At 37.4% G+C, this 27277-nt stretch overlaps 1 protein-coding gene and 1 pseudogene across 1 annotated transcript; both read right to left on the bottom strand.

The window, feature by feature from the left end:
• Positions 1-108: 108 nt before the first annotated feature.
• LOC104287468 (NAD(P) transhydrogenase, mitochondrial-like) lies at positions 109-6887 on the bottom strand. Its single transcript, XM_009886177.1, is given in 6 exon segments — positions 109-307; positions 309-366; positions 1259-1343; positions 1346-1419; positions 6597-6764; positions 6878-6887. Coding segments are annotated over 6 exon segments (594 nt in total).
• A 2137-nt stretch (positions 6888-9024) lies between these two features.
• LOC104287467 overlaps positions 9025-27277 on the bottom strand; it is a 20287-nt pseudogene continuing 2034 nt past the window's right edge.

Raw genomic sequence — 27277 nt, 5'->3', positions numbered from 1 at the left:
CCCTCCCCTCGCAAAGGAGCTAAGAGAATTAGCCCCCAACTCCTCCTAGCATTTAACTGTATTTTGAGGAAAACAGAAAAGGGCCTCTACTGAACTTCATCCTAAATTTCATGGCAGACTAAAGTAAAGAGTACCAGCAGTTTTCAATAAGCCACTGAAGAAGCACTGAAAGCTACACCCCAATATAGTGCCCAGATATGCCACAACTTTGAGAACCTTGGCAGAAGGGTGAACATCAAGGTGTGGATATTCAATCACGTACTCAGCAATACATGTGAGAGTTGCTGCTGCCAAACCAACCAGACTGAAATGCAGCTACAAGCTGAGGAAGGCCAGAGATTTCAATTCCTTTTGCAATGGCAAGACCTGCAAAATTAAATTATTTAGATCCAAAATAAAATATTACATTGTGTTTCATACTCAAAGCATAAACAGATCATTGAGCAAGAAAGGATTGTTTACTTTTTAATGTTGTTTTCCTTTTTGTACAATGAAATAGAAATACAATAGTTATAGGAAATTTTAACCTAATTTAAGTCTTTTCCAAAAATACATTGCTAGAACATTTTGGGACGACAGCTTGTAAGAAACAGAGCCAGAACAGCTCTTTTGAAGCCACTGTTCCTTATGTATAGGAGAGAGTTGTGTGAGTGCACCCACCAGAGTTCCCAAACACACTTTGCCTACAGAGAATCAAGGCAGGCCAATTGCCTCTGGACACATTAGAAGACTGCCACAATCTAAGTGACAAACTGACAAAGTAGTAGTACCTTCCCCTCTTCTCTCTTACCAAGTTTCAATCTCAGCCTTTAAGAATTTGTATTGGCCTCCATAGTATCCGATAAAGATTCCTCAGAGAATCAGCATTAAAACTAAATTAAATTTTTCAAATATTTATTTTCCCACAAATTAATAAATTCTAATTCAGATCAACTGAGGCAGTTGGTAGATTCATAACGAGAAAATTGTTTCAGTTGAGAAAATAAATGGAAAGTTCCAAAGACAGCTAATGATTTCAGTGCTTTTTGAAACATCATTGTTTTCATTTCAGAACAACGTTCTACTTCAACAACACTTAAACTTTTTATCAGCAATTAAGATCTTTCACCCTAATTTATACTCCCTGCCTTAGTTAAGAGTGTGACCGTTACGAATTCATGCTTTCATAACGTATTTTCCTATCCTCTCGAAGAATAGTAAATTAATTAACTGGAATGCTCTGAATCAAGCACATATACCGTATAAGAAGCGTACATACCCATTGTGCCGCCCTGAGCAATGGCTATAGACATCTGTGCAAGCACTTCTGGTGAGGATTTCGGTGCTCCTACTGCTGCTTCCCCTAATTCTCTGACACCCCAATCATACCAAGGGCATTCCCAAATCCAGAAGTGTTCTGACTAGACAACCCTGCCAGCACTACTGCACAGCACACTCAACTGAGCTAAAACACATCATCTGGGGAAAAAAAGAAAAAAATTAACATGTAACATTGCTGTACTTCAAGCTTTACTCTTTGTAAAGGAATATAGAGACACTGAAAAGCTTTTAAAATCTCCAGATTTAAAGATTATCTTTAAAGATAAGAAAGAGTTCTTCTTTGTTTATTAATGCATGTGATTATCCATTTCTGATTTTAAGACTTCTGCAAATTCCTCCCTTCACATTTGCTGATTTAGGTATTTCTTTATGACACCAATCCATCACACAACCATGAAACTAGTTAGCATCCCAGCAACTCAGTTCCAAGATCCATTGACATATATTTGAGTACATGTTTTCAATTATCATCAACACTGATGTACTGTTTTCTAATATTAGTCTACAATGCTTCAATTACTGCCTTATTCTTTATTGTTTTCAGGGTTATTTCTTAATACTCTGTCCCAAGAGAAAAACACTTATTGCATTTGTTCAAGCTGAAAGATATTACACCTTTACTAGGTTTGCCCTGCACTGGACAAATTTACAACTGTTTTAGCCATTACATTCTTTATGGGCAAAACCAGTGCATTTTATCAAACTAAATATGAAGTTCTGATTCTCTCATGTTTTGATTTTAGATGGTTTGATATAGAAAGTGCTCTGAAATTCCAACGTGACCTCATTTAGTAAACATGTGGTATTCCTTCTGATATTTAAAGAACACGGTGACTAATTTTTAAATAAAAAATTGTCTTTTAACCTGCATCACTGAATGAGTTGAAAATATGATCCAAAATACCACAGTGAGAAAAAAACATGACACTCAAATCATAATTAACAGACAAATATTCAACAACATTCTTAGAACGTTTGGAAAGGCCAAAGATTGTGTGTTTGGGGGAATATGATAGGGGAACTATCATATAAGGATATTAACAATGCTGAGATGGAGCTAGTTTATACATACCGTATGCTGAGGAGACTGGGGTTTAAACAGAATAGCTGTATGACTGTATTGATGTGGCTTGTTCTATGGCCTGTGGAAAAGATGCAACATAACAAGAAGGAAGCAGCAACATAACAAACTTCCCAGAACACATCTCAAGTGCTCAAGCACTCATTTGTAAGACAACCGGGAAAAAATATTAGCTTCAGTGATTTTACACCTTATCTTTAAGAAGCAACAATGCAGCATATAATTTGATCTAGTGTTTATCTAATTATTAACCTGGTCCTCACAATTAATCAGGTCAAAATCCAAGTATAAGAGTTACAGTTGTCTCCTTTATTTGTATGCAGAATATAAACTGAAAAGATCTGCTACTGCTTCCAGTTCAGTCTGAGCTCTCAGCCATTGAGGCATTTGTTACTTTTAAGATTTTATTGATCCATTCCTTCTGTGTATTATAGCAGAGGAAAATGTTTTACTTTATCCTTTTAATACAGATACGAGCTATTCTGGTATAGTAATGCAATATCATTTCAAAGAATGGTGTTCCAATGTAAAACTAACTGTGAAACAACCATTTGGAAAATAAGCTTTGTTATGTGTATTGACTGCTATGTAACCCGATAAGTTCCAGGACATCCATCAGATTTCTCTCCAGTGATGGTATTGTTTTTTTTTTAAAAAAAAAACAAAAAAAACCCCTCCAAAACAACAACAACAACAAAAAAAACCTAAAAAAAAAATCCCACCCCAAGAAACCCCAAACCTTTAAAGAATTAATGAAATCTGACACCTCATTTTTTCCAGATTTAGCGCTGAACACTGTTCTAGGATGCAGGAAGCCTTAAGGGCAGGTAAGAGAACCAGTTCAGGTCTCATTACTATCAGATTGTTTTCTTCCCAAAATACTTCCTTTCTCCGTCTTTAGTAAAGATAATTGCCAAGTAGATTCTACCTCTAATAAGAAATAGCTCAGTTTTAATAAGTTTTGAACAACATATGCATCTGGAGATGGATTAAAAAAAATAGCAAATAAAAGCAAATGTAGTCTCCCTCCTGATGTACTTACACTGTAAACTACACACAGATTGGTACTTCTGCAAACAAATTAAGTTCTTTGATGAATGTATCGCTGCTTTGTAACTGACAATATTATGGAACTGGAAATGCAAAGCCGTATTCTTTTGAATGAAACACAGCACAGTTAAAGGAATATGCTCAAATAAGGACAGTAGAAAACAAAAAGGCTATAAAATTGTTTCCCTGGCCCTAGGGATAACAGATTCCATGATCTAATGAAGAGGGATGGCAAATATTTGCCCATATAAGTGAATAGTTTTCTTGGAGGGCCTGATTCTGCACATACCCCTCGTTCCTTGCTGCTTGTAGCATTAATATTTGAGGCAGAATCAGGCTCTTTGCTTGCTCATATGACTAGCTTTCTTAGCCAAGACCACCCTCCTAGTTTTGGATTACTTAACTATTGAACAGAAGAAAACATAACATTGAATAACCTGTTCAGTGTTATGTCCAATGGCATAGAGAGGTACCATATCCTCCTTTAGGGAGGAGGCAGAGAGAATCATATTCTGGAGTAGATCATTTGAACATACCCAGTATTTTGTGCAATTAAGAAACTACCTGTTCAGAAATATAAATTTTGCTTGTAAGAATTAGCAAGTAAAAACTCCCATGCATACACTTTCTTTCTCTGCACGCCCCTTTATGTTAAAATTGGTGTAACTGTCATTTTATATTCTGCAGCTTATTCTCGTTGCAAATTCAGTTCCCATATGGTGTCAGAATTCACCTTCTTTTCCTTTTAGTAAAAGAATTTTCAATTTATTAACTATTTTTGCTCCTTTTAAGTGGATTCCTTACTTTCTCTCAGTCAGGCCTTCCTTACCCATCTTATTTCCTAAACTTCTAGCATGGCTATGGTACTATATACAGTATGTTTGTTTAGTTTTTTCATTTTCTGCTTAGGAGGAACTTTTTGTTGACTGTTTATACCATTTCTAAAAAATAATTTTATCAAATTCTACCTTTGTTTTTCCTTGAGTTACAGAATGTGATTCTAGATTATGTTATCTAATTTATCTGCTTTTCCAGTCTTGAGTTTTAAAATCTACCCTGTAATCTTTTTAATAAGTACCAATAGCCTTTCATCATCCATTACATAGAACTGATCCTTCTGTTGTAAGCTCTATTTATTGCATATGTTTCCTAGTTCCTAAAAAAACCCAGAACTCTAAGCACATCTTTCTTTCCTCTTGATGATGACTTTGTCTCTATACATGGTTTTGGGGAGCATTTTAGAAAAATACTAGCATGAAGGTTCCTGCCTTTAATCACTGAAAAAATTGAACTGTGATTCTAGCATCTGTTTTCCACCTTTATCATGTCACTGGTTGACCAGGCATTACTACTCAGAACTCAGAAACTAGCTAGATAAGAGTTCTGCTATATCTGCACCCACAGACAAATTCATATGAGGTTCTAAACATCATGACAAACCCACTGATTGAAACAACTGATAAACATTGCCCCAGCGCAAGGTCCTGCACCTGGGTCAGGACAACCCCTGGTATCAATACAGGCTGGGGGATGAAGGGATTGAGAGTAGCCCTGCAGAGGAGGACTTGGGGGTACTGGTGGATGAAAAGTTGGACATGAGCCAGCAATGTGTGCTTGCAGCCCAAAAAGCCAACCATATCCTGGGCTGCACCAAAAGCAGCGTGGCCAGCAGGTCGAGGGAGGTGACTCTGCCCCTCTGCTCCATGCTGATGAGACCCCACCTGGAGTACTGTGTCCAGGTCTGGAGCCCTCAGCACAGGAAAGACATGGACCTGTTGGAGTGGGTCCAGAGGCGGGCCACAAAAATAATCAAAGGTCTGGAGCACCTCTCCTATGAGGACAGGCTGAGACAGCTGGGGTGGTTCAGTCTGGAGATGAGAAGTTGCTTTTGTAATCTGAAGTTTTCTGCACCTGAGTACTCAATCTCACAGACCAAAAGTCCATAATTATTTTTCACCTCTTTCACAGAACTGGTCAAGAGATTTCAGGAGCTGTCCTAGCAGTTTAACACTTTAAAAAAAAAATCAGGTTATTGATTTTGACACTCCATTAGTAACATTGAAACTTAACATTAGACATACTGAACATCAGAGATAGGTATGCTATATTGAAAAAAACAGCCAGTTATCCTAGAAAATGCTTTTTCAGAGAGAAGGTCTTTAATAGTGACAACTGACTTCTGCTACCAAAACAATTAGACTACTCACACAAAACTGTACATAAGCTGTTGTATTAAAAGAGTAGGTCCTTCTGTTTTAAGTTCTATTAAAAATTAAATTGGAATTAAAATTCTTCTAAAGCCAAACCGAGGTCCACTTGCATTCAGCTTTATTTAAAATAGAATCCAATTTTTAAATAATTTTTCCATCATAAATGGAAAATTAAAGCTGAAAACATGAGAAAGCCTTCTCTGCAAAATGCTCTACTCTGAGAAGTTGTCAGTTGACTCAGTAAGGATGCTGCTCAGATTGTAAATTCCCATGTGCAGCTTTGTACTGCTATATCAGCAAAAATTCATGTAGTATCTCAATTAGGCCAAGTAACCTAGCTACTTGAGTATCAATGGTCTTTGGAAAATTTAACCTAGTGGTTTCATCAACTGAGGAAATATTCTCCTTTTTTGGGGACATCTTCCTTTTTGGACAAGACCAAGCAGAAAGAAGCTGGTCCTGTGCAGATGAAAAAGCAAAGGATATAGACACACATACCTAAGGTGACATCAAAGTTTTCTCATCACGTCTTCTCACTATTCCCATTAATTCTGTTAAATATTTTCTTTTATGGTCATCTTGTTGCTCACAGAAATATGTATGTTTACTGTAGAGACAATAGGTAAAACATAAAGCCAATGCTTATAGTGGCATTCCTATACTTACAAGCAACACTTATTATACAATCCTTCGGTTGCCAGTAAGATTTCTCTGTGTGAATATGCATCATGGATCTAAGTAAAGATGAAAACAGCATTGTTTAGTGCCTGGAGTAAAAGTTTTGAGGCCGGAACTCATAAATTCTAATCTCATTTGTAATTCACTTTGGGTAAAGTCATTAACCTTGTTTTGGCTTCCTATAGGTCCCTCCTAATGAAATTGAACTCAAATTTGTCATAACGAAGCATATAAGAGAAGAAAGCAGCAGACGGTACACTCAGCAATAACAAATACAATTTCTGGTATGAGAGGCAAATGGAGGCCAGGTGTGACTCCCTGGGTAGTGTGATAACCACTATCCCAAGCAAGAACAAATCTGGTCACCATTTGAGTAAAACAAGGATTAGGAGAAACAAGCATCAGTCCTAAAATACCTGCCAGACCTATAAAGAAAAAAGTATGCAGTCAGAAGAATAAAAAAAGCATTTTTCTTTATTAACCATAAAATAAAAACAGGCGTAGAACCCAAACCCTACTTCCACTGAAGTTGTGTCACCGACACCCATGGTGGCGGAAGGCATTTCCTGCACATGCATAACTTGTATACATTGTTTTTGCCAGAAAACTAATTATGGAATAATAGAATCTTTGTCAACCTGAGGACAAAGTGGGGACCGCAGGATCCAGCAGATGCATATGGGACTGCCAAACTAAATTTCTTAAATAAAAAATATTCCACTTGGGCAAATATGGAGAAATAGTTCATCAAAAACCCCCAAATTAAATATGTCATAAATTCCCCAGTGACTTCTCACAACCTTTACTGCTTTAGTAGGAATACAGACCACAGTGTAGCATCTGAATATTGTTAAAAGATGCAGACCACACAAAGAGTTCAACAATACTTCCTTGGGAGAAAATATTATTGCTCCCAGTACTAGTCTCTTTGACCATATGTGTTGGTGGTTTAGGGAAATGTTTTTCCCTCTTTAGGAAAAGACTAGATCATTTCGTTAATCTAAGATAATACGATATTTTACTTGGAGACATATTTTGTCATCACTTGCACAATGTTTTGTTATATATACCCAAGTAAGCCCTGAGGAAATCAATGTACAGTATGAATTTCTCCAATCAAGACAAAGCCCAATGTAGAAAGATATCACAGTCTCACTCTTGGAGATCACAGGAGTTTCATTTTCAGTTGGGTTATCATTTTAGGAAATTTTTAATAAAAACTTTAAAACTTGTATACAAATTGCCCATCATTAATCACAGAAAATAGGTCTTCAAACAACAATGATACTTTGGACAAAACATTTTAAGTCAGTGACCCTGGGAGGACGCAGTAAGGAACATCTTTCAGATGCTATACAAAGCTTTGTTATGGAACGGTTCGCTAAGTGAAACAGACTTCCTTCTCTTTTTTCTTCCTTGAAAATCAACTTTCTGTACCACCAAAAATTGCTTTCCTTGAACTAACAGATATTTCTACTGTTACTCATTTACCTTGAACAGGAGCTTTCAAGGCACTGAACTCTTTAAAAGCTATGCTATATGTATCCTTTTCTGTTATCATTTGCATTATTCTTTTTTCATTCTATCATTATTTTTAAAGGCAGTTAATGCAAAGAGCATAACAATCTTGTTTATGAGGAAAATATTATTCAACATAATCAAAACCTTGCTATATGATCCATTTTCCATTTCATACATATATTTCAACACAAATAATGACATCTGGAGTTATGCAGTATATACAGGCCCTGATCCAAAAGCTTTTGAGAACAGCCTACATTAATTTCAATTGGCCCTGGATTGGGTCCCTAACCTATACCATATTGGCTCTTTATTTCATACATAATTAATATCAGAAGTTTCTTGGTAACAAAAGGTATACAATGATTCACCAAGGATACTGAAAAGTTAATTTTTAGCCTTTGATTCAATTGGAAAGCAACAGGATATGTTAGCAACCCTGACTTACCACTGCCTGCTGCTTTTCAATGTTAATTCACACTACCTTTCAGGAGCTCATTTTATTTTTACGTAGTTATTCCTAGTATGTCTTATCATTTACATGCCAAACCAGCAACGAGAAATGCAGGTAAATTAATTCCCTCATATCTTTTAGATAAATTCCAGTTGTGGTCATCATTTTCCTAGCTTGGAAGAATATGGCTTTTCCTGTTCTTGTGCTGCTGTGGGGTTTTTTTGTTTGGTTGTTTTTTTGTTGTTTTGTTGTTTGGTTGTTTGTTTTTTTTAATAGAAATGGGTGCTGTTTTGGGGAAAGTTTACTGAAATAACACTTTACATCTTCCTGTTGCAGAACAAAACAATCATTATTATGAATTCATAGAATCCTAAGATAGCTTGGGTTGGAAGGGACCTTTAAAGGTCATCTAGTCCAACCCCCCTGCAACAAGCAGGGACATCTTCAACTAGATCAGGTTGCTCAGAGCCCTGTTCAACCTGGAATGTTTCCAGGGATGGGGCATCTACCACCTCCCTGGGCAACCTGTGCCACTGTTTCACCCCCCCTCATTGTAAAAGATTTCTTTCCTATTGTATCTTGCCTTTCATTACATTATGGACTGACCATTCAGGCAAAGTTCTGACATGGTTACTCATTTGTCCTTCTGATATTTGTGGGATTACTCACATGAGTAAATAGAATGGGATTTTGCCTTTACCTTATACTGATTACGATAATCCTTGGCCTGTAAAATAGTGCCAGCCGTTGAACTCAGTCAGTTGTAAAAACCACCTTTGTGTTCTTACAGCACCAAATTTGGTCTGATATATTTCAGATGTAATACACTGGAGGGGAAAAAATAACGAATAAAAAACTCAAAATGCACACAGACAAAAAAAAAGCCCAGAAAACAAACATTAAACAAGAAAACCTACCTAAATCCTAGACTACATTCTTTAAAAGCTGAACATGAATATGCTTCTCTTTGCAAACACTTTCTTAGCAAAACAGTAATTCCAGCCTGCCAATATTTAAATGTTTAGCTTGACTGTACTTTGGTTTAATGCTACCTGCAGGCAAATATGGATTTCTGTCAATCTTCCACTCACCATGACTACAGAAATTAAGCCTTCCTCTTTACTACATCCAAAATAAACTTAACTGAAAAAGAACCAGTCTATCTCAAGAAACATCTTGCATACAGAAAATTGCAGCCAACATATAAGTAATATCAGTTTTCACAGATCTTAAGGCTGCCTCCTGATTTAACTGTATATCTAGTTCTGTTTTTCCTCCCAGAATAAGGGGCCAAAGGATGTAGGAAATTATGAGGGCTACTGCTATTACAACAGAGACTACGCAGGACATAGCCTAATGATGTCATATCAGGGTTGAAATAAGTTTCATACTCTGAGGCTAAACCACTGCTTGTTTCAATAGAAAATCACTGTATCTTTCTAAGCAACAATGCTCTACCTCTCCCGACCTTGGCACAAAGACGTAGTGTCATCAAACCATTTGGCCTTCGAAGTATTCGCACTACTTGAAGTCCTTTTGAGTATCACACACAGCTCACCTATTCCTACTTGTCAGCAACTTTGTTCAATACATACTGATTTGAGTCCATCAACTATCTAGCACTTGAAGTCATATTGCTTAAGGCACAGTTCAGTAGCTCAGGAGACCGGCCGATTCTCAGTAACACATTCTTTAAAAACACAAGTTTATAGTACAACAGTAATTATACAGTATCAAAGTTTTTATAAATCTCTTTCCGCCCCATATTTTAGTGTTTGAAGCATGCAAGAAATTCCCTTCACCACTTTATCATGTAGACATTGAATGATAATGTTTCCTTGGAATGACTAAACTCACTAACAAAATCACTGTTTTCACACAACACATTTTACATGGTTTTATCAAAAAAAATGTTTAAGTGGTGTTGAAACTCACCTTCATTACCAAAATTCCTCTAATGACACGATCAATAGCCCCATAATCTAAATTGTCCTGTTGTTCAAAGTAAAAATATTCTTTCTCAGGAGAAACAGCTTTAATAATTTCAAGATGTTATGGAATAAAGGCTACTGGCTTGAGTAGCCATTCTACTTGGCAAGTTCTTGTAACCAGTGTTCACCACACCCTGATGAGAAAGAAAAATAAATAGTTGTCAAAGCTTTCATGTATTGGAAACTTTTCACATGTTCTCCACAGATCTGATGCCTGTTTTATACATGCTAGTAAATCAAATTTGCATATTACTGCAGACATGAGTTGCTAAAGCTTTCTTTTACAAGTTAAGGATTCTCTTTAAAACCAATAGCTTACTCTGATGCATGACCAAAGAAAGTCTGCAATTTTGTCAGGAAGCCAGAGACTAAATGAGCTGGGAGGCCAGTCAGGGAACTAGTTACAAAACCATATGGTGCTTATTTTTGAGAATAAGAAATCAACTACTTCTTCAAATTCGAAAACACCTCATGATTGTCTGATAAGAATCACATTGCACAATGTGTTTCACAGATTAATTGCACTTCAGTCAATCCCAAGGAAGAAGATAGAGATGCATTTAAAACTTAAATTCTTTGCAAGTTCATCTGGATTAAGATCATGTTTCTTTAACATCCCTTCATATTATTATGAATGCAGAACATCAAAAAACCACAAAAGAATTCTAATGCCATACTTTGAAAACAACTTATATTGAATTCTGATCTTGAACACTGTACCCTAAATTATTGTTTCTTTCTTTCATTGCATCATTCCAGGATAGCCATCTGGACATTGCAGTTGCCAGTTCATCCCATATGCAGCCACACATGTTAGCTTCAATACACATCCTGGAGTAAGCCATGACATGACGGTCAAGTATGGCAGCCACAGAAGAAGTAAATACAAGGTAAAATTTAAATACTTTTAGCTGGACTGTTCTTTTCACCTAGCTTTCCAGACAGGCAAATGCATGTATCTAATGCCTGGAGGACAGTGAAGCCTGCAAGCATTCTGCCATTGCTTTATAGTCCACTTCCCAAGGTGGTTCCTGATGAGACACTTTTTCTCCTCAGGTAAATTCCCACATACTGAAATGACAACATTTTTAATTGCTTCAAATAATGGGTCTTTACAAAGGAAAACTACACAGTACTAGAAAGAGGGGGAAAATGCAGCATTATAGTTATTACTGACGAGTAAGAGGGAGCGAACAGCTGGTACATAGAGGATATTTCTCATGCACAATAGTATTTGAAGTGTTTTCACACTACACGACTCTCACGACTTGGGTAAGATTTTCACCATGTAAGCCAAGCATTTAAATTAATAGATTGAACAAACCTTTGAGCCCCACAGCATACATGCAGGTCTTCTGGGTACCTAAAGCCCACTGCTACACCAACACAAACATAGTGCAACACAGGACATGCAGTGTAGGTAGCACACTTGAGGAGGAGAGGCAACCAATATCCAAACTGTTGATCATGTGACATTAGATCAGCTCATGCACATACAACAGAGAAAATTACTTGGATATGGTTCAATAATAGGAGTATTTAAATTTGCAGGATCTACATAAAATCTAAGTATTTCAATTCAAATTTTCAACAGAAAATTAGCAGAAATATTTCTTCCCCCAGAGAAAAAGGTATAACTGGACTTTTCCCACTAAGAGAAGAAGATGATAGCAAATTTCTTCACAGCTCTGCTAAACAGAGTTGGGAATTATGCAAACTTGACTACCTTTCATCAGGCCCCAACATTACAAATTTAAAATAGTTTTGACAACTAATTTAGTACAAGGCTGGAGATGCAAAAAAATCAAGAGACAAAGCTGAGCCCTCCTAGAAGGACATCAAGTGTTCATAGACTTGCTAGCCTACACTGATATCATCAGTTTTACGATGTTTGTCATTCCAGTTATAACTGCTAGAACCAGATTATTACAGAAAAATCATCTTCCATTCGAAAAAAAAACCCACCATCCTTATAACTAAAAAATAAGTTGGAAATGTGACCCCTGAAGAGATACGAAAGAAAAAGTTTAAGATTGATTACACCTTCAGGCATTTTAAAAATGGTACCCCATCTTCTTAAATATATCTTGACTTAGGACTGCACTGGTACTAAAAAAAACCCAACCCAACTGGTAAAGCTTGAACTGTCTACACAATACTCTAACATATGCTCTGGCGGCAGACAATGGCACCTCTGTATTATCTTACTGTTATACACTGCATGACGTTTCTTTTCCAGATCACACCTTAACTTCGTCTTCATCTAAACCCAGTAATCCTCTAAATGGTAATCTGTTAAAATTTACCATTCATATTGTAAAATAGTGACACAGAACAGTTTTTTAAATATTGAAATTAGACAAGTCTCTACGCTGATTTTTCCCTTTCTCTATATTTGGAATCAGACACTCAAAATTCTTGTTAATAAAGCTCTAGGGATTAATTTAAAGGCATTTATGGATACCATTGTTTAAAATGATGTTACCATGCTTATAAAAGTCACAACACATAAAACATTCAAAGATGGAATGGTGTCTGGATAATATTCCAATTTGTGGTTTCATTACTTATGAAAGACTCTGCTTCGTTACCCCATAACACATTGGTAAGAATTACACGACAGATTTCAGCAGTGGCTTCAAAGACAGACAGTCTTTATTACTATAACATCTATTACTTTTTCATTTGTTAGAGCAACACTGACATTATTTGTATTTTCTCTGCACATCAGTTATTTCTAAATCCTGATGTATAATTGATACACCTTACAAATGTAAAGTTCTACAGGATGAGTAATTTCTCCTTTGCCTCCAGCCTCAGCTCCACAATTACTGATCATTCTTTCACTGACTCCATCATACTCTTAGTGATTAGACCTTTAGTGATTAGAATTGGAGCTTTCTTCCCCGATTTCATGTTTAAGACAGCAAACCAAGCAAGTTTAATAATTCTTACTAGAAATAAAGAGGGTACATAGGGAGATATATAATACACGTTGGTGCTTGCAGAAATAAATATAAAATATTAATCACATGGAGACTGAATTGAAAATTACTAGGAAATTCTGAGCAAAGAGAAGGATATACTTTAAACCATTGTATAAAAATGAAATAAGACCTAATCCTGAAGCCTTTATTCATTAATAGGTTTTACTACATATCTAGATACACACATATTTCACTAAGCATATTATACTAAAAGGGACATACATTCAGGCTCTGCAGTAGTTATTAGAAGTACCTTACCTGGAATAAGAGCTGTACTAATATCAATATCCGCTTTACGCTGTTTGTCAAATAATGCCAGGTTTGCTTCAATATATTATTGGGACATTTCTTTTGCATAGCCTCCAACACCCTTTCCTGTTTCAGCAGTTATCTTCTTCTAGAGATTCCGCTCCAAGAAATATAAGCTGTTCCAGTGCTGGAGGCTCAAGCAAAAATAATGGAGATGACAGGTATAGGATATTTTTTTTCTACTTTTAGAAAAACAATTATTGCTATAGAGAGGCAAGACAACAGCAGTTAGAGTCTCTCATCATAACTAGATCTGTTAAAAGAAAAGGGACGAGTCAGATTTTAATAAGTGCTAGGCAAATCAGGCTGTGCCAACTTATTTATCAGCTTTACCTCAACAGCTTCTAAACTTATTTTATTTCAAACAAAGATTTCAAAAATAAACTGATCACTAAAATTAGTTTCTGCATGCAAAAATACTTACCTTGGTGTTTATTTTACTAAAGAAAAACTGAAGTCAGTTTGCCCAAACTGATAAAAGGTTGGTTTTGCTAAGTAGTCATTGCTCAAAGAGTCTGTGCCTAACATGTTTAGGCATACAATTTAATAACTTTATTAGAAAAACCTACCTGCCTTCTTAAGTAATGAGAGCTGCTGTTCCCTTGGATAAACCACTTACGTTAAGCTTTGCAGCAATTCGATAGCACATTTTCTCTGTTGTGGGTTAAAGTGTATTATAACCTATATGGATTGCTAAAGAGTTTTGTAGTGCTTTCATTTTTGCTGTAGATACTGCAGTATCTACATAATAATAAAGTCCATAATAATTCTATTATATTCATTAATGACATATATTTAGAACTGCAGTACTAATCATCACTGTTACAATACCAAGGTCCCAACTCAATCTCATAGGTGCAGAGGAACAGCTGTTCTTGTGCCGATTCCCGTTTTATTTTGATGAGGGCCAGGTAAACAGTCCCCAAACTTTGATATAGCATCAGAGCCATCTCATCTACATAACCATCTGAAAAACAAACAAACAAAAAGGCATTTCCTGATTACAAGTAAATAGATCCCCATACGATGAGAGATGCAACATGGAAGTTCAGCTGCTTGGGACACAAACTTGACTACTTGAATAAAAAGGGACTGTAGTTAATGGATTACACTGGCAGAGGAATGGACTGAATGATATAACATGGTTTTCCGTCCTAAATTATTATGATTTGTTTTCCAGATTTTGAAAAATTGAATATGAAGCAATTTGACAGGATCTATAGCAGAATGCCAGGTAGAAACCTGGGGAGGAATAACACCAGGTACCAGTACAGGCTTAGGACCAACGACTGGAAAGCAGCTTTGTAGAAAAAGATCTGGAGTCTTTGTGTACACCACATTGACCATGAACCAGCAATGTGCCCCTGTAGCAAAGGCAGCCACCAGCATCCTGAACAAAAATTGCAGTGTTAACACATGAGTACACAATTAATTTACTCACGAACACCCAATTATGACATGCATGAGTGCCTAATCAGTTCATGTGTGAGGACTGTAGTGAGCAAGGTTTGGTGGCAGGGGCTGCAGAGGTGACCTGAGCAGAAGGCTATGAACTGCCCTGTGCCATCCAGTTCCAGCTGGCTCTCAAACACATGTAAAAACCCTCTCACACGCCAAAAGCTGCCAGAGCAGCACATGGCACCCCTGCACACACATGTGAGCAGGAGCTGCTAAGGTGGGAGATGTGCAGAGATATATAAACAGACACAGGGAGCGCTGAGGAGACAGGCACCCAGTGAGACACCCTTGGAAGCATGCATTCCCTACCAAAGAGAATTCCATTCCTGAGGGATCAATGACCCACAACTGGGTCAGGGGCAGCCGTGAAGGGTGGGTCAGAAACAGTTGTACACAACCTCACACTCAAAGGAATTGGGATGGACTGAGTGTAACATACAGGCAAAATGAGGAAAGTTGAGACCAGGAAGAGGGGAGGATGATGATAATGTTTGTCTTAAGTTGGGCCTGGGAAGCAGGGAAGAACCATATTTAAGTGTTTGGTTTTTTAAATTATGTTATCTTTTTCTGAATATTCAAATCAGTAATTTGAATTTTGTGTTAATTAGCAATAAATTAAGTAAAAATTCTGCAAGTTAAGACACTTGCCTGTGACACAGAGAAACATGGCAGATTGTTTTCTGAGAACATCCTTCAGTGCATAGGAGAGCAGAACTTTGACCAGAATATTTTATAAAGTGTTAAGCAGTGTTCTAGATTTTAAGCCATATTTTCTTACTTTATCTGGTATCAAATCCTCTGACATTAACTCCCATTGCTTTGGCAGCTCCTGCTGCAGCCAGCCCAGCAACGCCAACACCAATTATCAGCATCTAGAGAGATCAAACAGATAGTAAAGTGCATTCTATGTTCACTTATTCCATCACATGCTATGTCTGCAATATGCCTTATCTTCAAAAGTACTTGAACTTTAAAGAGCATCAGAGCTAAAAACTGTAAGTACTTCAGGGAAGTAAAAAAAAAAAAAAATAAAAATCTTATCTTAACAATGCAACATAGTTCAACAGCTGGTTTAGGCTATAAGAGCAGGTGGTCTTCTGTACAAAAGGTGCCATATGTAGGAAATAAGACAGAAACACGTTTGAAAAACATTAAGTTAAACAAAACACAACTAGGCCCACCTCTTCTGTTCCATGGGACATAGACCTTAACTCAACCTTTAATAACAAAGGATGCTAACCCTGTTTGTCCAGCTATGCAAATGTTTTTCTTTACTGTAGCTCTTCTAAGGCATGAACTCTGATAGGTATGCTGAAATGGGTATCAGAAGTCAGAGTGCAGTCTCACTTAGAACAACAAATACACTGTTTTAAGATCCTTAAAAGAACGTGTCCTTTCGAGGTATGATGTGGTTTAAGGTATTTTTACACTTAAAATAATTGCAATTGATTGAGCATTTACCAAAAATACATGAAAAACCGAAGGCAGAACTAAAACGTACATTCACCTACAAACTTCAGTTGCCCTTGGCTGTACTACATTAAAGTGGGTAAGAAGAGACTGGAGAAGTGGAGAAGTCCTTGATATTAATATCCTGCCAAGCAGAAGCAGATCTAGTACATCCTTTTTGGGACCATCCTGTGAACAAACTGATCCTGATGCCTTGAGGAAGTCTTAGAAGGTTCTGATGAAGAAAATTCTGCATTCAAAAATGCTCAAATGCAGTTAAATCAACTTTTATAGGACAGCTCAAATGTCTAAAGCCAGTACCATCCCGCAAACCCTAATAAAATCACAAGAAATCAAAAGCTGTTAGTTATCTCTTAGAAGGGTCACGTGGGAGAGCTGAATTGCCTTGTTACATTATTAATCTAGCTTTTCAGTGCAAAATTTTACTCTGTAAATATCAGTTGTAGCAACTATACCTTCACGGGAGAAACTTGTCCTGCTGCCATTATCTGACCAGTAAAGACCCTGCCAAAAGGATTAGATGTCAGCATTACTGCTTTGTACCTATAACATGTAAACAGATAACATTGTAGATAGGTAGTGACACCCTCACATGAGAAAACATTCAAGTATCCACATCAAAAATATGCCATGAAATATCACACTCCCTTAGAGTTCAGATGTCAGTATACAAATTACAGAAGCAGGGCCAAAACCTCTTGAGAGAAATACACAAACCAATTAGATAATTAATAGAAGCCTCATAACTACAATAGCGTAATGGACATCTTAAAGCAATAAATTTTGAAACAGTATATTCAAGTGTCATTCTAATTTATACCAGTGGCTTGAAAATTAAATGTTTGATGGAGGACAAATGCTGGGAAAAGAATGCATACCAAAGGTGGTGACTCAGCATAAAGTGCTTCTGGCAACTGCAATATTTGAATTATTTATTTTTAATTCTGTGGATCAGCTGACACGCTTATACTTGACCGTAGTCCCACTTGCACAGAATGTGGACAGTGTAAAAGGGCTGCTCATATCTATTCCAAGAATTTACAGCACAGATTCCCTTGCTAAAGTAACAAGCTGATGATTATATAAACTTTACATGAACTGGAAAATAGGGCAAACCTTTCAGTTACCTTCAAAAGGAAGTATGTTTGAAACAGCGTTCCTGTACAAGGTCTCTCCCAATAAAGCTATTGCTCAAAAATCTTTTCAATTTATTGTTATTGTTCAGTGAACAAGAGGTGGCCCAGAAAATACTCACTAAAATGCTGTCTTGTGTCAATATTTTGTAGCTATATGGACCACACTAGAATAAAGAATACATCTTTGTTACAGCAGGCTTTTTTTGTTAGCAGCATCTAATACTTGTGGAGTATTTGGTGGGTAGGGTTTGGGGTTGTTTTTCATTGTTGGGGTTTTTTTGGGGGGAGGGGTGTTTGTATTTTGGGGGTTTTGTTTGTTTTTTGTTGTTTGTTTTGCTTTTTGTTCTTGTTTTTGTTTTTTTAAACTTATTGGGGAATTAAGAAAAGAATCATTGATTTCTTCAGAAGTGCTGCAGGTATGCCATCATTTGAAGGGGAGTTGCTTTTGTTTTGGGCTTGTTTTGTTAAAGAAAGATTTTCAGGCCAGTTAACTACAGGTTTCTTAGTGCTTTATATTATTTGGCCAAAAGGCCAAGCAGTGTCAAGATTTTGCTTAGAAATTTTTTTTTTTTTTTTTTTTTTTTTCTTAAAACCTTTTTCTCCTTCTTTCAAAGTTTAAAATAAAACCAAGCGAGGCATGGAGTACAATCCTCTCTATCCTAAAAGGGTAACACATATAAAACCAGTTTAATGTCAGTGATCTAAATGCTGGAGCAGGGTGCATCCAGTGCAACTCTCCTGATTGGATACAGATGGCACAGAAGTTGGTCCATTTTCAGCAATGCAGGGTAAGATAAGCAGTCATTCTGGGAATTCCTATACAACTCCACAAAATTAGTACTTTGTAGCTTACAGCAAGTTATAATTTTTCCTCCTGAAGTTAGCGGCAAAATTTCTACTTGCTTCACTAAAGTGAGATTTCACCCAGTAGAAGGAAATGAAAGACTGGCAAAAATGAGAATTGCTAATATTCAAGTTGAGCCAGGGCAAGACAGTCATTGTATACACATGCTTTCTATATTAGTCAAAAAAATGTTTTTCTACTGTGGGTACCATCTGCTTCATTGTCATAGCCCTACAATCCTGAGGTAACAATTTATTTTGGTCCACAGGGAAATAAAAGGATAAATGCTAAAAACAAATATTTTAAGAGAAGTTGGTATTAAAAAAAAAATATATATAAAAAAAATCAACATTTAGGGCCCTGTGTTAGAACATTGGAGAGAAATCAGAGTTTGACACTAGGTTAATTAGATTTAAATAGCTTCAGAAAGAGAGAGAGAATGTGCAACAGGAAAATATCATTCATCTTTGTAGCCAGATTGCTTAAGTTTACCAGAGCTGTCATCGAGACCTTTTAGAGACTAGTTTCACGATTTTGTTTATGGTTCTGTAAAGAGAAACAATATTGACTGCTGACATTATCATGGCTTGTAATTTTTTCCCCCCTTAACTTCACTGTGGCTGACTACATGAAAAGTTATTTGTTTACCTCCATCTCCTGCAACAAAAGAGAAAAATAACCCTTTTAATAAGACAAGAAGATGCAACTGTAGGGCCCAATCTACGTCATGACGTCCAGTCTCCTTCACTTGCAAACACCACACATAATCCTCATCATAAACACAATTTGACTTTGGAAATAGGTAAGAAGGAAATGTTTCCTATTAAAGGTAATTTGAAGTGTAAGGTCACAGTCATAATTTCCTTACAAAGATACAAATGAAGGAGCAAATCTACTGAACCAAACTATTGGGCTGTGGTTGAAGGCCTTTCTTTATATCCGATTCAATTCAAACCTTACTGAAGTCAGATGACAAACTGCACCAAGTTGTAAAGAAAAGTAAATATTATTTTTTTCTCTCATATACAGGGCAAAGTCTTATTTTGTGTCCCTAGAGATGTGGGAAGGCTATATATATTCATCATAAGAAAGCCTGTCATTTAGGTTATTTTTCTACTGGGTCAGTCTTATTCCAAGAGGGAAAAATTATTGGTGTATTATTTCTGATGATTTCCTGAAAGCATGGAGGGCCAAATCAGTTAGGATACATAATAAAGCAACCTCTTTCCATCCACCTGCAAGTAGACAAGGGTCACAGAAAACATCTGCTTTGCATAATTGTGCTAAGCCTGCAAGCCAGAGTCAGGGTTGGTACTTGCACGCAAGTGTCACTGTCACTTCTGTCTAGAGCTAGTTCCATCAGAAACAGAGTGAGGTTTCTCATTGTGATGATGTAAGAAACCTTAAAGTCAGAAAACTTAAACCACAAGATATTAACCCTGTCTCTTAGCTGCCACACTCTTAAACCAGCATCCCAATATAGTTCCAGCTTCTTCAGCGTAGGATGTGAGGCTGAGGATCAAGAGAATTACTGGCAACTGAACTTCACTGGAAACCAGTGGTGACAGCACTGGGACAGTAAAGCGGGAAATAGGAGAATATGGTGAAGAGGATTGAATTTCTCTTAGCTCCTTTCTCCTTGGCAAGTCTAAGCCTGCATATACATAGCACAGAGCACAAACATGCACATGACATCACAGAGTTATAACAGATTTGAGACAGGGTTTCTATGAAAGCTGATGTGACCTCAGGCACTTACAGGGCACTCCAAGGAGTAACAGCATGAGAATACAAGTATTCGAGAGTGAACCAGTTCTCTCCGTTCAATAGCAGCTTAGTGTTCACCTCTACTGGGGAAGAGAAGAGAGGACAAATTGCTGCTCTGCAGACTGCAGTAAGTGCCAAGTCTTTTTGCTAAATGGCTCTCCCATAAAGCAACATGAGATCTTGGTTTGAATTGTTGTTCAGACTTAAAGAAAGCAAACTACTTACGGTTTGATTCAGCTTAACTCCCTACATGTCCCATGTTTTGTTAGACATACTATGATAAAGGCATTAGCCTCTGAGTACATCAGGCCAGCTGTACTTTATTCTTAAGATTAGTCAAGATTTAAGAAAGTCTTGCATAAAAAATATATATATTTTTTAAATTTAATACTAAAAGTTAAGTTTATTATTTACTGACTCTCAAGACACTTAGATATCTGAGTCCTGAATAGGTTTTGCAGAAATAAAAATACCAGGAAAGAGTTGTTTCTCTTTTGCATATAGGATGTTAACAGCTAAGCAGGAGTGGCCCAGGGATGGTCCCAAGCATTCTTCTTCCACTTAACCTTTTGAGATATACAGAGAGCAGAAAAGAAATGCATAAAATTACTTTGCTACAGTATGTTAAGCATGATGTGGAAAACAGAGGACTATATTCACTCTATACCTCCACAGTGGAATGCTATGATATCATAAGCAGTAATATGAAAAACTGTTTTCAGATGATTTTTGAACAAAACATCAGTTGCAAGGCAGCAAGTGGCAGGGAAAATGCCTTGTTCAATGAAGCACTTATGTATCTGATATCTTTACCAAATTGATTCTGCTTGAGATGAACTGGTTCAAGTTTTAAACCATTTCAATATGTAGCCTCTGTACATAAATAATTAATTCAGTATTTAAACTAGTTGCTTGTGTTTTGTGTTGTGGTTTTGGGTTTTTTGGGTTTTGTTTTGTTTTTTGTTTTTTTTTTTAAAAAAAGTTCCTTATAGAAATCTAAATGGCTTTGAAATTAGTTCCTAATCTGAATTGTTTCAAAATGTGTCTTATACTGAATGACAACTGGTCTTGACTGTCAGTAATGCAATGTGATACTACGTGGGAAGCCAGAGTTCAAAACTAGCAGGGAGAATTTTGCACCTTTAGTTGTCAGAGGCTGCAAGTCTAGGAAGGGTAAGAGATTCTTTTAACCACTTCATATTGTCCCCAGGGCCAGGCCTCACAATAAACACAGCAACTTCAAAGACAGTATTATAGGTTTGACTCCAAGCTGAAGACAATCCTGTTTGCATGTTGTGATCAGTTCACGCTTTCCTTTGCAAACAATCTTATATTACACTCCTACTTATGCGAGAGATTATCATGGAAAAATAATAAAAAGTGGTATGTTAAAGCTATGCCAAATATAAGACACATTTATCATGCTGTCGATGGAATTTCTTACCAGATGTCTCAATGGATTTACTAAAATGAGTTTAGTTTTATACCTATAATAGCTATTGTTCTTAAAAAGGGCACGTATAGTGTATTTTACAAAAAGAAAGAGTGATGCTTAAGCTGCAGCAAAAAAGAAAACATGATACATGAGCCCTAAAAAAAGTTCAGCTTTTTTGGTAAAGCAGTCAAAAACATTCCTTTAGGACTGCATGTGTAAAGCAGAAGCCAGAAAACAGGGAAGCTCAAATTGCTTTAGTTTCTAAATTGACGATCACATTTAGCTGGCACAGATTAGGTTAATTCAGTTCCTTTTTCACTCCCTCCTTTAGGTTGTGCTGGGTGCCCGGCCTGGTGAGGAAAACCATCTTTTGTTAGATCTGTTTTTACTTCATGTAGACAGTATTTCAGCTGGATCTTACTCTCTGTCTGGAAAGCAGGTTCCAGAAACTGCCAGCATTGCTCTAGTCTCCCTTCTGAGATAATTCTACCTGTGTGGTAAGGCCCACAAGCAGGACAAACAATAATCCAGGATGATCTGGCATGCAAGAACAACAGTAATACACTGATGTTCTCATCTGGTAACACTCTGCAGATGTTGTCCATCATGCTAAGGGCATCATATCCTTGAGCAACTTAGTCCATTGCTAGAACTGTAGCTTTGCATTCAGTAAGTTTGTCAGGAGGACTGGGTTCTGATCCTCATTTTGATCCTTCCTAGATCCTCATTTAAGCTTGGACACAAACATATCATGCTTGTTTAATTAAACATCCTACTAATAATTTAAGCTAGTATTAAGTTTAATTTAAGATTCAGCTTTAAATAATCATATAGATTTTTTCCCCTTGTGCTGCCCTCTACAATACTCTCAATATGCCAACTATACTGAGTACAGATGTAACAGACCCTGGTACAGGATTGAGGCTCTAGGACCAGCAAAAGCAAACAAAAGTAATGCAAATTAATTTAGTTTAACTGAGCAGAATTCCACCAGTCAGGCAGGTGACTTACCTGACTAAAGGTTACACAAGCTAAGAGATCCCTAAAAGAATGGTCTGGGACATACATAAAACAAGATCTCTAATGCAAAAGAAATTTAATAAAAGTCTACAGCACCAGCATACAAAATACCCATTCTTTTACTGCAAATATATGAAGGTACATCTGCTTGCTGAATGATTTCGCACTATAGGTAACTGAACTAATTGGTACAAATATGAAAAGAAACTTTGGGTCTTCAGAATAAATATGGTTACATTATTCACATCAAATGACAAACTTACCTTTAAAGCAATATCTGAACCAAATATAGTTTTCACAACATTAGTTACTGCTCCAGCTTCTTTGTATGGCTCAGTAGAGAACTTCACTTCTTTGCCAGCTTTATGTTCCGCTTACACTTTTATTCCTTGTTTTACCAAGGACTGGACACCAGTAGGAAAGTCTGCAACCCGCTTCTCACCTTTATGTTTCTTTGGTAACTCCCACAGCCAGGTCCTTATAATGAACACCTTTAAAATAGAAGATACAACTAAATACAAAGACTTTCCCCCCCCTAGTTCATACCAACTTAGTTTTTTATTTAATTCCAAAGGCACAGATTGCATTTCAACATCCAATGGATGTCAGCAGACACAGTTTATTTAATTCCCTTATGAAGTTCGAAAATTCCATCCATATATCAAATCCAGTAAATTTTTATGGGCATAAGTCATCCTTAAAGAAGTACAATCACTGGCTGACCTTAGTGGGATGGTTAGCGTGAGAGAAGGTGGCAGGATTGGGCCCCAAGTTTTCATAAATAACACAGAACATCTCCAGATGAACATTCCACTGTTAGTTTTTATAGTGTGCCTTCCACAGCCAGCCCACATGGTCTCACACACACATTCATAGATGCCAAAACAATAACAAATTAAAGTTTGGTTTATAAAAGGGCCTTGGCTCAGATGCTGCTTATACAAGTTTGCATGCTGTTTACTCTGAAAAAGGTGTGGAACTGACCACAATGAGGTGACAACCTCAATTCCACTCGCACATGAGGTGGGAAAACCAATAACAAAATTGCAGATGAGGAAAGGACACTTTGTTTTTCCTGGCTTGTGTGTGAATAAACCGTGTTTTGTTAATAAAGACATGAAGTCATTTTGTGAAGTAGACTGAGGAACATCTCTCTTCCCCCTTAGCACTTACATGCATGTAAACATGTTACAGATATCTAAAAGGGATATATATATATATGCCTGATTGTACACACATATACATGCTAAACATGATGATCCAACAGAAGGATGAAGTCCTAGATTATTATTCTCCTAGCTCGCTATCCCTTGCAGGCAGTGGAAAATTTTCATTGAATTCAGGGAAGCTGGATTTCTAAGCATTACACACCCGCTGTGCTAAGCCCTGGTTCAAAGACTATCTATCACCCAAATCCTGCCTGTGCTTTCAAAACAGAGTTTAATTACAGAAGAGCTACATGCTGCTCCCCTGAACTATTTAGAATTACCTTTATGGCTTGACCCTCCAGAATGTTGTCAAAATCCAATGCTGTCTGTTAAAGTAGTTTGCACAGAAAACCAGGGAGACGCACAGAATCACAGAATGGTTAGGGTTGGAAGGGACCTCTGGAGATCATCTAGTCCAACGCCCCTGCCAGAGCAGGGTCACCTACAGCAGGTTGCACAGGACGGCGTCCAGGCGGGTTTTGAATGTCTCCGGAGTGGGAGACTCCACCACCTCTCTGGGCAGCCTGTTCCAGTGCTCCACTACCCTCAAAGTAAAGAAGTTCCTTCTCATGTTAAGATGGAACTTCCTATGTTCGAGTTTATGCCCATTACCCCTCGTCCTATCACTGGGCACCACTGAAAAAAGACTGCTCCCATCCCCCTGGCATCCTCCCTTTAAGTATTTGTAAGTATTAATAAGATCCCCCCTCAATCTTCTTTTCTCTAGACTAAAGAGACCCAAGTCCCTAAGCCTTTCTCCATATGAGACGCACTGAAAGATGAATCCATTTCATCCAAGTACTGTTCCTGTCCAATTCAACAGGCATGTTCTCACAAACATTGGGTAGACCTGATATTTAACCCCAAAATAGACCAATTAAAAAAGGGAATCAAATGTTTCACCACACCCATACCCACATAATTTCACAAAAGATTTTTTCTGCAAATGTTTTTCTTAAATACTATACACAATCAAATGCCTGACTGTATACATCTCATTAAAACTTAGTTGTCCCAAGAATTAACCAGGGATACCCCAAGCTATACATTAATTACTAGTACAGATGCAAAAGCTAAAGTATGCTTGCATAAACATGCACTGTCAGTTCAATGCCAGAAAACACACTACAAGAGATTACACAGACCAAGCAGATTCATGTGACAGGGACATTTCCATTAGAAACACTCTAAACAAAGCCATTTAGTACAGAGCACTTTTTGCTTAAAAGATGTACACATGGTATTACAGCAAAGCTGGGAACAACTGTAAGAACTCTAATTGACACTAAGGAAATAACTGCCAGTATTAATAATTCTCTAAAGAAAAGTGTCATAATGAGTTCACTGGACAAAATCTCAGTACCATCCTGCATGCGTGTGCATGCTATTTTCAGGCCATTAAGATAAAACTGAAAGAAATTTTTTTTTTTTTTAATTCAAAAGGAAAACCTTTATACGTAAAGTGCTACAGAAAATAGAAGCTTTTTGTTACAATCCAGGGAAAATACACAACCAACTGTAAAAGAAAGAAAATATGCTTCAGATACACTCCTCAAATTAATAGCTCTTCCCTGTCCTTCAGGAGGAAGACAGTAATTCATTGGTATCAGCAATTACTATACACAATGCATTTACAGTATCTTAGTTGCTTGGTTAATGAGTAACAAGTACAGTAAAGCAAAACCTCCCTCCAATCCCTGCCCATCTACTCTAGGAAGGAATGAAATAAGCACAGAATACCTCTGATGCAAGATCTAAGTAATCCAAAGGAGAAGCAAAAAAAAAAAAAAAAAAGAAAGAGGTTCTCGAAGCGCTTAACCTATATTCTGTTCTACCCCATATGTCTAATGGAATTATACAAATATAAGGAAAAAAAAGATCAAATCCACATTAATTTTCGTATCCTAGACTCTTTTAAGGTCAAACAGAAAAAGACTGTTCTCATTTTAATTATATTTTTATCCATAAGAACATTCTTAATACTTTGCAAACTGGTTGCACAATATAGGAGGAATTGGTTTTCAGCACTAGCCTTCAAACTGTAGTCAATTCTATAGGCCATCTATATCATTTTCATTCTTTGATGTTATGGCAGCACTGCAGACCAGCATCTGGTCTGTGAGATTTAGATTTGAGTTTTATATTGGAAGTGGTATTTTCATTTATATACCAAACTTGAAAGTGCTGAATCCTCAGGTTTCTTGCGTGACCTATCACTGTTTCAGTCATACAAGCAACTGCGCTTATTAACTTGAAGTGAAATATTATTCTAAAAGTTTATGCAGTATAGACCACATTGAAAAAAAGCATTCTAAACCTCCTATTTTTGTTAATACAATTCTTCCCATAGCCACTTTGGGGGAAAAGAAAAGTCATCTTTTTATTATCTACATATGCAAAAAGCTGTAAAAGTTCTGGCAGCCCCAGAATCATCAGGATTCACATGTCCATAAGCTTTTTCTGAAAATTGGCAGAGCTTAGCTTGAGAGCAAGCCTGTGAAGCAGGTATGTTCAGGCTCATACTTCTCCCCTCTGGTAAACTGGTCATTAGAACACCTGTATGCTCAGCCTAAACTTCTATACATAACAAAGCTCACTGCTGTGACTGTCCCCCAAATGGAAAAAAAGTTTCTTCAGCACCATGAGGACACTGCTCTGTACAACATCCTTGTCTCTAGCCTAAAGAGACATGGATTTGACAGATGGACCACTTGGTGGATAAGGAATTGGCTGGAAGGCCTCAAAGGGTTGTGGTCAACAGCTCGATGTCCAAGTGACGACCAGTAATGAGTGGCATTCCTCAGGAGTTGGTACTGGGACCAGTGCGTTTAACATCGTTGTTGGGATTAAGTGTACCCTCAGCAAGTCTGCTGACAACACCAAGCTATGTGGAGCAGTTAACATGCTGGCTTAAGAGGTGGGCCCATGCAAACATCATGAAGTTCACCAAGGCCAAGTACAAGGTCCTGCACATTGGTCATGGCAATCCCAAGCACAAATACAGCCTGGGTGGAGCATGGATTGAGAGCAGCCCTGAGAAGAAGGACTTATGGATGTTGGTGGATGAGAAGCCCAAGACCTGGCAATGTGGGCTCGCAGCCCAGAAAACCAACCATATCCTGGGGTGCATCAGAAGAAGCATGGCCAGCAGCACCTCTACTCCACTCTGGTGAGCCCTGACCTGGAGTACTGCATCCAGCGCTGGAGCCCTCAGCACAAGAAGGACACGGACCTGTTGGAGCAGGTCCAGAGGAGGGCCACGAAGATGATCAGAGGGATGGAATACCTCTCCTATGAAGACAGGCTGAGAGAGTTGGGGTTGTTCAGCCTGGAGAAGA

The sequence above is a fragment of the Charadrius vociferus genome, unplaced genomic scaffold (genome assembly GCF_000708025.1).
Source record: "Charadrius vociferus isolate BGI_N301 unplaced genomic scaffold, ASM70802v2 scaffold365, whole genome shotgun sequence".
Classification (NCBI taxonomy): Eukaryota; Metazoa; Chordata; class Aves; order Charadriiformes; family Charadriidae; genus Charadrius; species Charadrius vociferus.
The sequence above is the reverse complement of the archived record's forward strand: the minus strand, read 5'-3'. Positions and strand labels throughout refer to the sequence as shown.